Here is an 18,773-nt window from a genome sequence, read left to right on the forward strand (position 1 = left end):
TGCCTCAGGCCCCGCCCCCAGGAGGGACCTAAGGCTCCCGGGCCTATTCTGATTGGCCCAGGCGCCTTAGGCCCCACCAGTAGGCGGAGCTTTGGGACGGATGGGCCAATCCGGCCTCATTCTGTCGTTGGCTGCCTGCCGGACAAGCGGGTTTGGCTCCCGTCTGTCCGGCCAACTACAGAAAGGTACGGGGAAGGGGGTTGGGGGTGTCGTGGGGGTCGGCCAGGGGGGTCGCGGGTCGGCTGGGGGGGCGGTCGGAGGTTCTTGGGGGGGGCGGTCGTTGGGGGGAGGGGGGGTTTGCGTCGAGGGCAGGAGGGCCTGGGATCCCTCCTGCCCGTAATGTAGTGCAGGGTGGGGTTAGGGGGTCGCCGTGGCCAGGAGGACTTGGGCTCCCTCCTGGCCCGATATTGTCGGGGAGTTGGGGAATCGGCGGGGCAAGAGGGCTTGGGCTCCCTTTTGCCCCGATCGTGTCGGGGAGTCGGGGGGGCAAGAGGGCTTGAGCTCCCTCTTGCCCCGATCGTGTCGGGGAGTCGGGGGGGCAAGAGGGCTTGAGCTCCCTCTTGCCCCGATCGTGTCGGGGAGTCGGGACTTGGGCTCCCTCCTGGGAGTGTCGGGGAGTTGGGGAATCGGCGGGGCAAGAGGGCTTGGGCTCCTTTTTGCCCCGATCGTGTCGGGGAGTCGGGGGGGCAAGAGGGAGCCAGGCGGAGAGAGGGCAGTTAAGTGCAGTGCCTGCGCGGAAGGATGCAGCTTGGGCGACTTCGTTGTGTGAAACGAAGTTCGTTGTACGAATCAAGACATAAAGTTCGTTGTGCGCAGCGTGCGCTGTGCGAGGCGTCCGTTGTGTGAGGCACCACTGTACTCCAGCTGAGGTCACACCATGGAGTGATACAGGAGCATTATAATGTTCTTAGTCTTGCTAACCATCCTTTCATTAGGTGGATGTTTTATCTCCTTCATTGTTCTTCTTCTTCTCTGAACCCTTTTTCGCTCTGCTGTATTTGTTTTGAAATGGGACAACCAGAACTGCACAGACCTATTCATTGGCATAATGATGCTCTCAGCTTTGTTTTCTGTTCCCCTAGTATCCTATGAATTTTTTTGGGGCAGCTATGGCCTACACTTTGTTCCTCTGAACCTGACCCGGGTAATGCTAAACTTTCCCTGGCAGAGACAGCAACACGAGTCAGAAGCTACATCAAGGCTTTCTTTTTCATTCTTGTGACCTTGGAAAAATATATCTACCACCATGACATAGAACTTTGTCAAAAATCATGACGCTGCTCAATCCAGGCACTGAAAGGCTCCACCAAACTTGGCCTACAAATTGTCATCTGATATTACCGGCGGGAGGAGCTGATGCCAGCGTCATAGGGTTGGAGGTTTCCCTCTCACCTCCAGAGACTATTCCACCACCACGCCCTGCTCCATCCGGGGCTCAGCCGGGCAGTCCCCATTCAGAATCAACGACAGGGGAAACCCATTCGGAGGGGGATGAGTACTCTTAACTGACAGGGAAGCAGAGAGTACTGGGAGCTGGTCTATTGACCAGACAAGGAAAGAAGAGACCTTTGGGATGCTCTCAAGAAGCTGAACTTGTTGCTGGATCTTCCCAGGAGTTAACCAAATGTGTGAGTACTGTGGACGCTTTGGAGAAATCTTTGTCTTCTACTAAGGAAGAATTTATCTTAGAGTTTAAAAAGGTTAATGATAAAGTGGTGAAGTTACAAGATGTGACAAATGAGATGTTGAAGAAAAAAATACTTTTGAATAGAAAGATTGAACAGTTAGAAAATTACAACAAAAAGTTAAATTTGTGGTTATTGAATTTTATGAAATATTTAGGAGTGACGCCTCATGAGATGTTTAAAAAATATTTGATAGAAATTCTGAAATTTTCACCTGAACTTAAACCTCCCTTGAATTAGATACATTATCTACCTAAGAAACAAGCAGATGTTGCTACTGGAGAGGAAGCTCTTAATACAGTAGATCTCTTAAATGCCATTGAATTATCGGAAAAAACATTATCTTCAGAAACAGAAAGAGCTACATTATTGGTTTCCTTAGTCTTTGAACAGGACTTAAACGCAATTCTTAAATATATTTTCAGAGCTCTCGTTTACTGTTTCTTGGGAAAAAAGTGTGGATTTTCCATGACGTCTCAAGGAACACACAGGAGAGGAGGAAGTTGTTCATAACAATAAGAACTGAGGCATTGACTATTGGATGTTTGATTAAATTTCTTGACTACTGGATGCTTGATTAAATTTCTTGAACTGAAATATGGGGTTTTTTTAATGCCAGAACAACTCCGAGCATTGCTGGACATGAAGAAAATAGCAACTGGGAAAGTTTAATGAGATATTATTATAGTCATTTTCTAAGGATGAGACTATATATGTTGTTAAGCTTTTCTTCTTTATTTTCTTGATATTTTGCTCCTTATTCATACTCTGCTGGGCAGGATGGACCACTGGTCTGACCCAGCAGTGGTAATTCTTATGTTCTCTCCTCTTCATGATTTGTGGTCTAAGAAAGAATTAATTATGGTTACAGTTATAAATATGTTTTCCTAGTTTTGTTTTCTTTCTGTATTTCATGGGAAAACTTTAGGCAAATAAGGGTGGTTTTGCTCTTTTTGAAGATTTGTTTATTTTTGTTTTGGGAGGAGTTTTTTTTTCTTGGGGGTGGGGGGGGGGTCACTTTTATACTGTATGTGTATTTAGGTTTTGCTGCCTTCATCCTGTTTCTTGGGCTTTATAACCTGTCCTAACCCCTTCTCACTGCCTTGCCTTTTTTTTTTTTTTTTACTTTATTTTTATTGAATTTTAAACATAAGAACATAAGCATTGCCTCTGCTGGGTCAGACCAGAGGTCCATCATGCCCAGCAGTCCGCTCACGTGGAGGCCCATCAGGACCAGGACCTGTATAGTATTCTTCTATCTATACCCTTCTATCCCTTTTTCCTTCAGGAAATTATCTAATCCCTTCTTGAACCCCGATATCGTGCTCTGTCGTATCACACCCTCTGGAAGCTCATTCCAGATGTCCACCACCCTTTGGGTGAGGAAGAACTTCCTAGCATTGGTTCTGAATTAAAAGGAGACAAATTCAGAACCAATGCTAGGAAGTTCTTCTTCACCCAAAGGGTGGTGGACACCTGGAATGAGCTTCCAGAGGGTGTGATATGACAGAGCACGATATCGGGGTTCAAGAAGGGATTAGATAATTTCCTGAAGGAAAAAGGGATAGAAGGGTATAGATAGAAGAATACTATACAGGTCCTGGACCTGATGGGCCGCCGCGTGAGCGGACTGCTGGGCATGATGGACCTCTGGTCTAACCCAGCAGAGGCAATGCTTATGTTCTTATGTTTAAAATTCAATAAAAATAAAGTAAAAAAAAAAAAAAGGCAAGGCAGTGAGAAGGGGTTAGGACAGGTTATAAACTGATAAATCCCAAGAAACAGGATGAAGGCAGCAAAACCTAAATACACATGCAGTATAAAAGTGACCCCCCCCCCCAAAAAAAAAACCTCCTCCAAAAACAAAAATAAAGCTTCAAAAAGAGCAAAACCACCCTTATTTGCCTAAAGTTTTCCCACTTATAAATTTTATGAACTGTAGAGCACAGATAGTATTACAAAAGGAAATCATACACACACATTGATAACTTTATAATAAATGTTTACTCTACTGATTGACAATGTTACTTAGGTCTAGATTCTCTACAGGGTGCCGATATTGGTGGCTGCCTAAAAAGTGGCCACCGATTGCATGTCAATCATGTGATGGTGCCCTAAAAGGAATTGCGCCTTCGCGAAAGATAGATAATAGAAATGTAGGCCAGCTCTACATTTCCAGCATCTATCTTTGCTATGAATCATGCCTATGTAGGCACTTTGGGCCACCTTAAGCCACTTCCAGCATTAACCATGCCCATAATGGCGTTAGGAGGCCTAAAGCGCCAATATAGGAGCGATTCCAGCACCTTGAAACTCAGTTTAAAAAATCATTTGACTGGCGTTTTAAACCGAGTCAGGGCATCTACCGGTGCCTAAAAAAATCAGTGCTGGTTAGAGAATCTGGGTCTGTGTTAGATGTGTTATCTTACATTATATTTATAATTTTATGTAACATATATAACTCTAGATAGCATGTATGATTCTATGTATAATTCTATGTGGTGATATGCTGCTTGTAACATGCTTAGAACTCCGATTTGTGAGGAATTGGCGGGATATAAGATTGCACATATCATAACACAAGGGTTAATAGTCAGCAGCAGTGATCTGTGTTTTGTTAAATGGTGGCTGCCACCAGCTAAATTGTTATAATGACTGTATGGCTCCATGGTATGACCTCACCTGGAGTATTTCATTCAGTTCTGGATGCCTTATCTCAAGAAAGATACCTTATATCGGAATTAGAAAAGGTTCAAAGAAAAGCGACCAAAATGATAAAGGAGATGGAACTCCTCTTGTATGAGGAAAGACTAAAGAGGTTAGGGCACTTCAGCTTGGAAAAGAGACAGCTTGGCTCTGGGTGCATCGTTCATTTTGAAATTTCCAGCAAAATGCTGTGTTTCATTACAAGGAAAACATTTTTTATTTTTTGAACCAAAGCAATTATTGGAATTTATAACAGTCAAGGGGGGGGGGGGGGGAGTGGTGATTAGTCCAATAGCTCTACCAGCAGTTTAAGTCCAGGCTATTGGGGGGTTTCCATCATTGTCTCCTGAGCTGTTCTAGTAATTAATAAGTATATTTCTTTTACTATTATACTAATACTTGGATCCATATTTTTCAGTTTGTGGAATAAATAATCTATACTATTTCTTTTCCTTACATTACTTTTATAAGTGATGTTAGGTGTATTAATTTTCTTCTGATTAATGGTGTAAATCTGTACTCAAGTATTGAAGTGCTTGTTTAATAATTTGAAAAATTGAATAAATAAATTATAAGGAAAAGAAACAGCTGAGGGGAGATATGACTGAAGTCTACAAAATCCTGAATGGAGTAGAACAGGTACAAGAGGATCGATTTTTCACTCTGTCAAAAATTACAAAGACTAGGGGACACTCAATGAAGTTACATGGAAATACTTTTAAAACCAATAGGAGGAAATATTTTTTCACTCAGAGAATAGTTAAGTTCTGGAATGCGTTGCAAGAGGTTGTGGTAAGAGCGGTTAATGTAGCTGGTTTTAAGAGAGGTTTGGACAAGTTCCTGGAGGAAAAGTCCATAGTCTGTTATTGAGAAAGACATGGGGGGAAGCCACTGTTTGTCCATGGAATATTGCCACTATTTGGGTTTTTGCCGGGTACTTGTGACCTGGATTGGCCACCGTGAAGATGGGATACTAGGCTAGATAGACTATTGGTCTGATCCAGTAAGACTATTCTTATGTTCTGATGGATACTCAGTGCTGAGCCCTATCTGGGTACAGGCATTGAATAGGCAGAAAGTGGCTACCAGGAGTTATCTGGGTTCTCCAAATATTCAGCCGTGCTACACAAATACAGTGGTGCCTCGCATAACGGACGCCTCGTACAGCGAACGCTGCGCATAACGAACTTTTTGTCTTGCTCCCTATAACGAACTTCGTTTCACACAACGAAGTCGCCCGAGGGGCCCGGGGGGGGGGGCGGAACTACTCTCGCCGCTTCCTAATGTGAGCCGGGAACAGCAGCACCCTCACCTTACCTCGGATGCCGAGTTTTCCGGCTTTCTTTTTCAGCCAGCCACACGCTTTCAGGGAGCAGCACATGCCCGCGCATGCTCTGTTGTTCAATCTTCTCCTCTGACGCAACCGGAAACCGGAAGTTGCAGGAGAGAGAACATTGATCAACTCCAGCAGCTGCGCGTGCACAGCTTTTTGAGATCGTGCGGCTGGGTGAGGGAGAAGGCTGGCAGGCTCTGCATGTGAGGTGAGGTGGAGGGAGGGAAATGTAGGGCTGCAGAACGAATTATTTTGTTTTACAGGTATTCTTATGGGACAACAGGGCTGCAGAACGAATTATTTTGTTTTACAGGTATTCTTATGGGAAAACGCGTTTCACACAACGAACGTTTCACATAACAAACTTGCTCCTGGAACGGATTAAGTTCGTTGTGTGAGGCACCACTGTAGTTCCCTGGTTAACTCAGGACGGCCATTTTGTTATCCTAAATTAACTGGATATTTGCAATATTTGGGTACTGCTGGTGAATATCAGCAGGGCCCAGGCGCTTCCAACTTTGTCATCAGACCCCTCTGGTGCTAACCGGTCAGTGCTATACCAGTCCGACCGGATTTTCAGCAGCACTATTTAGTTATGCATTGCTGAAAATCTGGGTACAACTCAATGTTTACTACTTAACCGAATAAATACGTCTCCTACCCAGTTAAGTTGCATTTCAATATCGGGCCCTAAGAGAAAAGTAAAGGTTTCTACACATCAGTAACTTGGTTCCAAAAGACTAAAATAAATGATCTGTGTAAGACAAATACAAGATGAGGTTGTGATGACTGTATTCCCACGATGCCTCATGTAATCTATCTTATTGTTCAATTAATGCTAGATGTACACCGCGCTGTACTTTTCCCCTGCTCTACAGACGTGACAGTCTATTCAAGACAAACAAGACAAGTATGGGATTAGAGGGTTCTTTAATGTGGGAATGATTAAAACAAACATGAGTACCAAACAGGTAAATAGGGGTTAAGAGTTAAAAGCTGCTTTCAAAAACATGGGCTCTTAGCCTAGATTTGAGTAGGGACAGGGATGGAGCATGACATACAAGCATGGGGTGATGAGTGTGGAGAAAGGTTTCGGGGTCAGATAGGAAAGGACAAATTTTGATCTTATAGCAGAATATGTGCAGAGAATAAGATAGGAATCAAAGATGACCCCAAGGTTACGAGCTGAGACAGGGAAGATGAGCATGTTAGCTACAGAAATAGAGAATGGAGGCAAAGGAGAGGTGGGTTTAGGAAGGAAGATAAAAAGTTCAGTCATTCAGTCTTGAACTTTTAGATTTAAGATTTAGATCTCTGCTAAAGACTTATCTTTTTGAACAAGACTTTTCTATTCAGTTGGACGGCTTGTATATGGTTCGGATTTACTAGCACTGAGCCTGTAATTTTTAATTTCTTTTTTTAAAAAAAAAATCTTAATTTTGGGGGTTTTTTTTTTTTTGAGAAGAAGCTAATTTTATTGTATGTAATATTGATTCTGTGAACCGTTCTGTTATTGTATAAGGAATGGCGGCATATTAAATAAAATAAACCATAAACCATAATCAAATGGGAAGGGTGGGGGACACGGAAAAAAGAGCTAGGAATCAATGTTTTTGGGAGGTCCAGAAACATTTGATAGAATTTGAGTGTCTTCATCAGAGGTGAGCCAGCTCAGATGTTTTGCAGCAATTAAAGCAATGTTGGAACAAACTCCACTACTTGTAGAGAAGGCTGATTAAATGCAACGTATGTAGAAGCAAATTTTTTTTTTTTCTTTTTAAATACAGCAATAAATCTGGGATAATATTGGCTAAGTACTTGAGAGGTAGGCAAGCCTCTAACACCATGCAAAAATTTAAAGGGGGGGGAATAATTTGTTATATAAAGACAGAAATCATAGACTGCAATTTTTACAGTTCTATATGAAACGTTATAGCTGGGAAGGGGAGATACAGGAGTAGCAGTAGTTGGGGTTATCTTACACAATTTGATCTGCTTCAGCTTACCAGGGAGGTTTGGATGAGGTTGGATGCACCTTTCACGCTGGCTGAAATTGAGTGGGTGATTAAAATTTTAAAAAGTGGTAAGGCACCCAGCCTAGATGGCTTTTCTGCTAAATTCTACAAGGTATTTTCTGGGATTTCTTCTTCAGTGGATGGGTGTTTTCATGTGGATTCATTACCTGGCAGTATGAAAGATGCGGGGATAACAGTACTTTTAAATTAGGCACCTTTTTTTTTTGCTAGAAAAAGGCACTGCTATACCCTGTCACATATGCACATAAAATACCAAAAAAAATTTCATCGATGATGGAGACTTAACATTTGTTCCCTTATTTTATTTGGGTTTCTGCCTTTTTCTCCTACCATTGTAATAGGTAATCCAAATGCTCAAGTTGAGGGCAGGTAGGAGAAGACTTTGCTGCTCTCCTGATGCCACATTTGTGGTGATGGTGGGGGAGCATGGAGGGGAGGGCATGTTATCAATTTAAATAAATTTGGAAACTTGAGAGATGTGTGCAGAGAAATGCAGATTCAAATCCCTGCTGGAATCCACTGCTTTGGCGCTTTAGCGTCATCTTTGCCTCTTACCTTCTTTCTGGCTGCCTGCGGCACTCTGCTGCTGTAGCAGACTCTGGCTGTACAGCGTCGGCAGGGCTGCAGCGGCGTACTGCTGGATTCCTGAGTAGGCCTGGGTTAGGGCATCCATTGTACCGGCTGTACCGTTCGTCAAGCCTGTTGCGCCTAGTCCTCCGTTCAGGGCCGCCATACCTGAGAGCATTTGAGCAACTTTACAAAAAACCCAACAATAGAGAAGAGAGATTGCACCAGTTCATTAGTGCTTTACACAAGAAAAAGCATTGTTTCACACCGACATCAAGTGTGTTGCATGCAGCTCAGCACTCCACCGGATGGGAACTTGGACAGGAAAGCACATTCCATCACGTCAGCCCAATAACGTACAACCAAAACCTACAACATGCACATTTCCATGGCCAAGCACGAAATGCAAGGCTGCTGTCTACGTTATGGGGTTCTTTAACAATTTTTGGGCCACAAGGGGGCGGGGGGAGGGAGACAGGTCTAAAACAACAGTAAAAGGTAGTCCTTGTCTCTCTACTGCTGTTTCATGGTATTTAGCTCTATTTGCTAAAATCTACAATGACACTCCAGCAGCTAGAGCTTTGGAAAAAAACTAATATCACGAGAACCAGAAATATTTAACACCGAACAGTAAAGCTACGTTTTTAGCATTAGATGGGGGTGGCGTTACTAGTACTGATGAAATCGAGCAGTTCAAGCAGACGTGATACTGAGACAGAAGTGCCAGATAACGTTGCGCAAAGGCAGATCAATGATATGGAACACCACGAGAGGCAGAAATGTTCAAAACAAGCATGAATAGAACTCGGAAACTGACAAACACAAACAACGGCCCACTCACTAGTACATTCATTAAACACGTTCCAAAGATATTCAACGTAAAAAGTGTTGGCAGGAAGGATTAAAAGGAGTGCTTATCAACAGTGGCATACTAAAAAAAGGGGGGGAGGTGGACCACCGTGAGAACCAGTACCTCTCCGCACCATGGTCCTTCCTCGTCCCTCCGTGCATGCGCCGCCCCTTTCCCCATACCTCTAACTTCGCCAGGAAATTACATCAGTGGGATCAGGAAGTGACATCAGAGGGAGAGAAGATGCCGGTGTAGGCAGCAGGTTGGAGATGCTACTCCCACCGGCAAGTTAAAGAGGTATGGGGGGGAGGGGGAAGGGAAGGCACGTGTGAAGCACCTCCTACTTTCACTATGCCACTGCTTATCAAGGACAGCAATGTGTTTTATATGTGCCCTTCATGCTCTATTCCCTCTAAGCTGAGCAGGAGTGTTCCAGCTGCATTGCTGCCAATGGGGGAGGGAGGAGGGTGATGCTTCAACATTGCTTTCAATTCATAGGGACAGGCAAGCTCCCTGAAGTGCTACAGGGATTCTCTATTCCTCGCTATTGAAAATGTGTTAGTGAAACAGCACCCCCCACTGGCAGGACTGTAGGTGGAAGACTCCCACTCAGCTTAGAGGGAACAGTACTTCATGCAAGAGGCTTCCAGCTGTGCATTTGGTAAACTTAGGTGCTAGCACTGTTTCAGGTACTACTTCTGAAAGTTGATAGGTTCCAGCCCCTGCTGATTTATGTATGAGGCTCGTACATGAGACTGCATCCTTCACAGACTGTCCTCAATTTCTATGTTTAGTTATCTTAAAAAACTGGCATATCTACAAGGTGTGAGACTAGAAAAAAATAGTGTAGTGGTTAGAAAAGGGTACCGAGAACTAGGCTTCAAATCCCACTTCTCCCACCAAAAGTTCCTTGTGATGCTGGGTGAGAAATTAACCTTCAGTGCTTCAGGTATTTAATAATAATAATAATAACTTTTTTGTTTTTATACCGCCACAATCTTGTGACTTCTAGGCGGTTTACAGTGAAGAGAGCTGGACAATCAGCGAATTACAGAATACAAGTAGGGAAGATGTCACTGAGCAGTCAGTGGAAACAGAATACAATTAGTGAGAATACACAGTATCGACATATTGTTAATAAGTTTTAGAAGGGGTATCTGACTAGGAGATAAATCTATCGAACAGAGCTGTCTTAATTTCTTTCCGAAATGCGCAGTAGGTCGACCCGGCTCTGCTGATGTAATTGCCCAGCTAGGTGTGCTGTTTGCTAGCTTGAAGTGACATTTAGGGGTGGGCAACCTGGGACCTAGAGGCACCCATCCACCTTTTGCAAGTTCTCCAGAACCCCATACACGAGGAGGCAGGAGTGATGCCTACTCACTCTTGCCTCTGGTGCTGTCATCCAAAAAATGGTGGCAGACATCCTAATACTTAAAAATACCAAAAGATATTGCCCCAAATGGAAGAGTTAGAAAAGCCTAAATGTGCCAGGCTAGCCAAAATGTACAAAAAAGTGCATCTGTATTTTTTGCTACCCAGTGCCAGAAAGGTGCTACTAACAGAATTTGTATCAGGTCCTGCAGAATTTAGGAAAAATATTGGTGGAAACACATAAAGAGGACTTTCCTTCCTTGTAAAGCATCATGGGATGGTATGTTTTCTGCTGGCCTTCTGGAGCAGAGGATGGGGTATTTATTTTTGATCTCTGAGGCAAAGGGTTGATTGCTGGTGTGCCTCAATGCCTGAAGATGATCATTCAAAGGGCCTAACTGCTGGCTAAGCTTCTCTACTAATTGGCTGGTCTGCCTTGGAGGGTATTCTGCACAGTCCATTGGAAGGACAAGATTCCAGATTCTTCCTGCTTCTCAAAAGAAGAAAAGAATCCCGCACCTCCTTGCTTGCTGATGTAGAAAACAGCAACTTGGTTGTCTATTCTGATTTTGATTGCCTTGTCTTCAAGCCACTGGGGAAATGTCCTGAGGACAAGGAACACGACTCAAAGTTCCAACTGATATGGACAAGGAATTCTTTTGCTGGACATTGATCGAATTGCTAATATAATAACATCCCAGTCTTTGCTGAAAATTACAGGATATAAGCAACTATATGGCATGGTACATGTGGTATTCATTGTCCTTGAGTTTGGAACCTCCAGTTTCTTTAATGAGGGATCTGTCTTGGGAGTTATCTGGTTCTGTGGTTTCTTGAAAGGATAACCCTTCTTTTAGGTTCTGCAGTTTGCATCATCACTGGATCAAACGCCACATTTAGGCAATTATCTCTACTTTTCTAGAAATGGAATGGCAGAGCTGATTCCACTGGAGTTTCAGATGCCACTAAAGAGGTCACATCCACACTTACTAAAGTGTGCCCTAGCACTGAGAATGACCTGCGTTTGAGTAACATTTGGGGCCAGAGTGGCTAAACGCTGATCGCTGTGGGCTGAACATCAGACCCAAAGTGTATTATCAAAACCCCTCCCCCAACCCCGTACAAAAACACTTTCATCCAGGAGCAAAGCAGAGAGTCTCTTAAGCAGGACTGGAGCAGAGGAGACACCGCCACCTGTAGTTCTGGAGCAAAAAAGCATGCAAAGCTCTGTGGGTACTTCTCGGTACAGGTCTTTAAAGGGAACATCTGCTCCCTGTGAAACCTTGATGTCAGCATGGACCAGACTACATTTAGAGCCTAAGATTTTCCTAAAGCGATTACTGGAAAAGCTTGGCATCTGCAACACTAAATACTCACTATTTACTGTACCTGCTAGTGCATTAATATTATTCAGTCCTACAGTAGCTCCAGCCAGTCCCTGTAGAGTACCCAGAGAGGTCAGAGAATTCATAGCAGCACCAGCAGCAGAGTTTGCAGTTGATCCAGCCACTACAAAAAAAAAACAAAAACCAAATACTTATGTTGGTCAAAGCCTGCAGGGGTTTAGAGCAACTGGACTATCTAGATTGAGCTTTCAGACAGTATGGTTCACTTGACTTAAGCCTGAGGCTGTCATTTCTTCACATTACAAATGGTTGCTTACATTTTCATGCACTTTTTGAATTCAAAAGGTATGGAGTCAATTTTATGAGGACATGCCTTAATTTTTACTTCTGTTGGAATAGTTGCTGGGTCTATTGAGCCTCCACCGAGGGCCTGCAGAGCAACATGCTAAGAGAATCATTGAATTTTACATCACACTATTTTTGGGAAGAAGTGAAAAGATCAAAATTCGACAGGTTAAAATTTTCTCTGAGATTGATTCATTTTATAGAACATCCATATTGAATATGGTGGAAGCCACTGCTTGCCCTGGATTGGTACCACGGAATGTTGCTACTATTTGGGGTTCCGGAATCTTGATACTCTTTGGGGTTCTAGAATCCTTTGTTACTCTTCGGAATTCTGGAATGTTGCTACTCTTTGGGTTTTGGCCAGGTACTAAGGACCTGGATTGGCCACCGTGAGAACAGGCTACTGGACTTGATGGCCCATTGGTCTGAACCTGTGGTTGCAGTCTCATGAAATGAGATTCCAGATGACGTTAACACAAGGCTGCCTGCATGAAAGAATGTTCCGCCAAGGCTGCGGTGAAGGAGAATTATGGTTTGTTTTTCACTCTTTCCCTCTTTCTATCTACTGAAATGGCCTTCTTCAAACAGAAATTGTAATATATGTAGAAGAAGTGGAAAACCTCACAGCAGTGGTATTAAGGTTAGCATACTCTCTGTCTCTTATGTGAGAAATTAGAATAGCTCGCTGGAGGTATTAAAAGCTCTGGGGATGAGAAGCTGCTCACACTAATGGCACATGAGTGACATTCTAGCCTGACACACAATTATATGAAATTTATTGTGTTTTCCTGTAGCTGTATTCAAACAGGAATCACCGAGGTCTCACTGCTAAAGCTGGACAGCCAGACCACCAAGCAAAATAGTCACAGGAAATCATCCCCGTGCCATTCTTTAAGGAGAGAGGGAAGAATCAGCGTAAGAATAGGCCCAGTCACTGACCCTCAAACCTTGCATTGAAGAATGCTGGTGTAGAAGGACTGAGGTTGAGATGGACACTAAAGAATGACATGGGAGCCAATCCTGTTCGATATGTTTGTGAGTGACATTGCTGAAGGGTTTGAAAGAAAGGTTTGCCTTTTTGCGGATGATACCAAGATTTGTAACAGAGTAGACACTGAGGAGGGAGTGGAAAACATGAAAAAGGATCTACAAAAGTTAGAGGAATGGTCTAATATCTGGCAACTAAAATTCAATGCAAAGAAGTGCAGAGTAATGCATTTGGGGATTAGAAATCGTAAGGAGCTGTATGTACTGGGAGGTGAGAGGCTGCCTCCGGTATAAACATATGATTGTTAGCTGTTTGGACACAGGGAAATACCTAATGTAACTCAGGCCTTCAACTAGCACAGGAAGGGCGTTAGGTAATAAATAATAATTAAGTAAATCAGTAATTCTTGTTTAGCAGCTTCAATGGTTTGCTAAAATGGGAAATCTGGCTGTTTTATCATTTTTTGGAGAGTCTACATGAAATGCACCAAGACAAACATTTTTCCTCCAACTCAATGCTTAACGCCACTGGTTTGATCCAATACTTTGCAACTCATTTGTCTCTTTTGGGAGAAATGTTTTAAAGTAAAAACAAACACATTGCCAGATGTTATGGTAAGAGCGGTTAATGTAGCTGGTTTAAAAAAAAAGTTTGGACAAGTTCCTGGAGGAAAAGTCCATAGTTTGCTATTGAGACAGACATGGCGGGAAGCCACTGCTTGCTCTGGATTGGTAGCATGGAATGTTGCTAGTATATGGGATTCCGGAATCTTGTTACTCTGAGATTCTGCATAGAATCTTGATACTCTCTGGTGTTCTAGAATGTTGCTGCTATTTTTGGGTTTTGCCAGGTACTTGTGACCTGGATTGGCCATCGTGAAGACGGGATACTGGGCTAGATGTACCACTGGTCTGACCTAGTATGGCTATTCTTATGTTTGTAGGTAATCTGAGAGAAAAAAAATACATATTCAGTAATAAGGCACTCCATAAGGCCTTTCCACTTAAGAGCTGGGGCCCCTTTTACAAAGTTGTGTTAGATGCTAATGAGCCCCAAATGCTACAAAAATGGCCCATCGCAGGATGTCTTATAGTGTTGTGCTAGTACATATATTTGTGCATTTTTAGGGGAGGGTGTTTGTCGGGGCAGAGAATGGGCATGGATGGGGTGATCAGCCAGCGTACTGACATTACCTCCAGCACGCTCATAATGTGGAATCTCTTAGAACTTGCTAAATAGGTGGTGGTGGTTAAGTACTCACTTAACAAGCATGTTGAGGTTTAACGGTAGCGCTCAGCCATGCGTTAAGATCATTTCTATTGTTTTACTGCCCTAGAATTCTGAATTTTTGGAAATCAATTTGGGGACATAATAATAATATTTTAAATTCTGAAATTCCTTTAACCTAAGAAATAATAATTTGTGGTACTATTTTGCATATCAAAGATCCCCTAGATAAACATAAAAGACGTCTCTTTTTAATTATGACAAGTACAGCTATACAATTGATTACACGAAACTGGAAAAACTGGTGGGCAAGTTTATGTCTAATATATAAATATGAGAAAATGAATGCTGCTATATTAGGGAATAATGAACACTTTAAATTAATTTGGGGCCCATTGACGTCCTTTGTAGAATCTCTATAGTTATGGTTTGTTATTAGATAATATGCACATCCAGGGAGGGGGGAGGGGTGGGAGGTTTTGATGGGGGAGGGTATTAATAAGTATGACTATTTGAAAAATTCTATATTGTAAAAAGATGAATTTACTATGTATTTCACTTATTGTATATGTTTTAAAATGAATAAAGAATATTAATAAATTATATAGGTGGGAGGGAGGGAGGGAGGCGGGGAAGGCATCATTATTTCTTGTATTTAGTTTATTGAAATTCTATATGTGGTTATGCTTTTATGGATGAATGGGAGGAAGGGGTTGGGGGAGAAAATGATTGTTTTCAGAATGTTTGTATATTTAAAGTACTTTCCCTGATTCGTTTATGTTTAAAATTTTTGCAATGCACTGTTAATATTTGAAAATTAATAAAGATTTTTTTAGTGTAGCATACCAAAAGGGCCCCAGAGATATTTAAATTTCAGTACATTATTTATTGCCCAAAAAAAGTTGATTCAATAACAAACATACATTGAAAAAAATACATGCAAATACATATCTACCTAAATCATGAAATATAAAATACAAACACCCCTGTCAGACCTATAAAACAAGTAAAATCATATCTGATAAATTAAAAATACTGGAAAGGCAACATTTCCAATAAACATTTGAAATTCATATACTTCTATTCCAACCTAATCTGAAGCAGAATATTCCAGTGACAAGCTGCACTGTACCTCATAACCATACCGTAGTACTGGCAAGCCAGATGGTCAATTTAGGGTGAACCTGAGGCCAAAGTGGGTGGGCAAAAAATTTCATCTCCATCCCCACCCTCCCCCTGGTTTCCCCCCCCCCCCGGTACTAAAAACAGAAATATGTGAATTGGTGGGGGATCTCCAAGCCCCACCACTTGAAAATGTCCTCCTCCGGGCAGCTGGCGGCAGTATCCCCCAAGCAACCACCACCACTGCCAGCCCCCTCCCATCCCTCCTGGAGGTTTGCCAGATGTGGATCAGAGATGCTGCCACCAGCTGTCCAGGTTGCACATGTTCCAGCCAGGAGGACACCTTAGGCTGGTGGAGCTACAGAAACACCAGATTTGGGTGGGCCTGAGCTTAAAGTTGGATGAAGGAGATAAGGAGGAGCCAAATCATGTAATATTTAAAAAGCAAAACATAAAAGTTTACAGATGATTCTGGCTCAAAATGGCAACCAATTTAACGCTTTCAAAAAGGGCACTGCCCGCTTCCACCTTCTCTCTCCCCCCTTAGCTGTGATATAATGAAGAAGTTGAAACCTATTCAATGACGTACTAGGAAGATCCAAATAAATATTATTACAATAATCCCAAGTATATGATTGCCTATCCGGCTTGAGTAATGTGTTCTGCTGGCAAAGTCAGTATCGTATGTGATAGCAGCAAGAAACACCTTCACCACAGAGCTCACCAGATCCTCCAAAGTCAAAGATGAATTCAGGGTTATCCCAAAATTTGCAACATTTCACAGTGATTAAACTGGAGAGAGAGATCTCTCGCCAACTGTAGGGCCAACCTGGGCAATTTTTTTCTTACAACCCCCAACTCACAAAAAGCCTACTCAGGATTCAATTTTATATGGTTGGCCATAATCTTGTCTCCACAATCTTAAAAAAAAGCTCTCCAAAAATTTGTAAGCAATCTTGGTAAAGGAATAACCAAGAGAATATCAACTCAAGCCAAATTGACTTTACATAATATAGGGGATACAGGAGATCTCTGAGGTTGTGGGTTCAATCCCAGCACCACTCCTTTTGACCCTGGGCAAGTCACCTAACCCTCCACTACCCTAGGTATTTTAGTTAGATTGTGAACCCACTAGGACAGATAGGACTCTTTATAAACAACTTTGGATGTAAGTGTATATAAATAAACGAACTTCATATTTCATTTTCCAACATGTGGAAATAGCAAGCAGATGAAATGGGTAAGACTGAGTTTTGGCAGGAAAGTCCATTGGTCACAAATTTATGGGAAATCCATCTTTAAAATTCAAATATGTGACCAATGGACTTTCCTGCCTCAGTCACTTCAAGACCCAGCCAATCAGGTTTGAGGACTCACTATATATAAAGACAAACTGCAGAACTCCTAACACACTCTGAAGAGAAATGCCGGGTCTACCTACACAGATGTGGCAAGACCCAGACAACATTGCATCCAGTGGCGTAGTAAGGGGGGAGGGGGCTGGGGAGCGGACCACCCTGGGCACCATGTCAGTAGGGGTGCAGGCACCTCTCCACACAACTCTCGTGCCATGCCTTCCCCCATTTCGTACCTCTGTAAATCTTCACTAGCGTAAGCAACTTCTCATATCTGTTGCTCGCACCAGCCTAGATCCTCTCTGAATCACTTCCGGGTCACAAGGCCAGGAAGTGATGTTAGGCAGGGGTAGGGAACTCCGGTCCTCGAGAGCCTTGGTCCAGTTGGGTTTTCAGGATTTCCACAATGAATACACATTGAAAGCAGTGCATGCAAATAGAACTTATGCATATTCACTGGGGAAATCCTGAAAACCTGACTGGAATACGGCTCTCAAGGACCAGAGTTCCCTACCCCTGTGTTAGAGGAAAATCCAACGTTGGCGCGAGGAGCATCCTGGAGAAGCCACTCGCACCAATGAAGATTTAGAGGTATGGGGTGGGTGGGGGGAATGGAGGGCACGACTGTGGAGTGGGGGGCAGAAAGGAGCAGAGGGTGTAGAAGGAGTTGGGGCGTGGAGAGGAGGATGCGGAGTGGGGCCCACAGAGGGGTGCCTCCTACCCTTAGTACGCCACTAATTGCATCAATCATGTTGCAATCTTATCAGAAGAATACAGCCAGTAAATCAGGGATCTCAAAGTTCCTCCTTGAGGGCCGCAATCCAGTCAGGTTTTCAGGATTTCCCCATTGAATATGCACTGAAAGCAGTGCATGAACATAGATCTCATGCATATTCATTGGGGAAATCCTGAAAACCTGACTGGATTGCGGCTCTCAAGGAGGGACTTTGAGACCCCTGCAGTAAATCAATTTGCTGGATGCTAGCAATAAAGCAGTAAACTAGACTTCACTGAAGATAAAACCCACTTAGTTTCTGACTTTATCAAGCATGCATCTGAAAATCACTTTCGCTTTTTGCTATGCATCCCCACCTCTCTATAGTGCCTACCCTGCCCGCTCCTTTGCGCATATTAAAGTTTGCCCACCTCAAGAGTGCTCACCTTTGATTTGTGGTACTTGGTATCGCCCAAACTGCTCATGGGAGCATTGTATAATATCAAAAGAGCTGGGCAGGGAAGGCCCTATAAACATAGAGGAAAAAAAAAGAAACTGGAATATATAAAAGGCACATAACAATTTAAACTCGTAATCCTATGTTATAGCGTGCTGATAGACATAACATTGGTTAAATAGCTAAATTAGCATCGAGAAGACAGAGAACATTGGAGACGATGTTACTTTGTTACACATTTGGAACGTCTGCTTCCTGACTTGATAATCACCCCTAGTTACAATTCATTAAACATTCTTATTAGAAAAAAAACACATGAGTATCCTTCTGTTTAATATACATGTCACCCTACAAATTTAATTTATTAGACTAGTCAGATTTTCATAAAAATACAGCTAAATACAATTTTGCTCTATGGAATCTTTCTTTTCTGTTTTATCAGCAACATATAATGGAATTGATCTCAAGAGTATGAAACATTTTCTATTAATCTAATCGTTTCTTTTAAATTGCTCTAGCTTATTAGCTTGCTTTCTGAAGGGAAGTGCCATGTCTGTGTGTGGAAAAGGAGGCGAGTCTGTGTTTCACTTGTGTTTGCTGTAGGGTTACCAGATGTCCAGAAAAAACTGGACGTGTCCTCTATTTTTGGATGCCTGGAGGGGTTTCC

At 42.7% G+C, this 18,773-nt stretch overlaps 1 protein-coding gene across 17 annotated transcripts in view; it reads right to left on the reverse strand.

Moving 5' to 3' along the window:
• CELF2 (CUGBP Elav-like family member 2) overlaps positions 1-18,773 on the reverse strand; it is a 1,015,007-nt gene that overhangs the window by 24,089 nt on the left and 972,145 nt on the right. For 5 of the 17 annotated variants that reach the window (XM_033957563.1, XM_033957566.1, XM_033957556.1 and 2 more), the window contains 3 exons: positions 18,096-18,176; positions 11,926-12,057; positions 8,316-8,513 (listed from right to left, as the gene is read on the reverse strand). In XM_033957563.1, coding sequence (XP_033813454.1) covers positions 8,316-8,513; positions 11,926-12,057; positions 18,096-18,176 — 411 coding nt within the window. The remainder of the gene's footprint in view (positions 1-8,315; positions 8,514-11,925; positions 12,058-18,095; positions 18,177-18,773) is intronic. The other 12 variants (XM_033957567.1, XM_033957565.1, XM_033957561.1 and 9 more) reach the window with 7 other exon arrangements.

The sequence above is a fragment of the Geotrypetes seraphini genome, chromosome 9 (genome assembly GCF_902459505.1).
Source record: "Geotrypetes seraphini chromosome 9, aGeoSer1.1, whole genome shotgun sequence".
Lineage (NCBI taxonomy): Eukaryota > Metazoa > Chordata > Amphibia > Gymnophiona > Dermophiidae > Geotrypetes > Geotrypetes seraphini.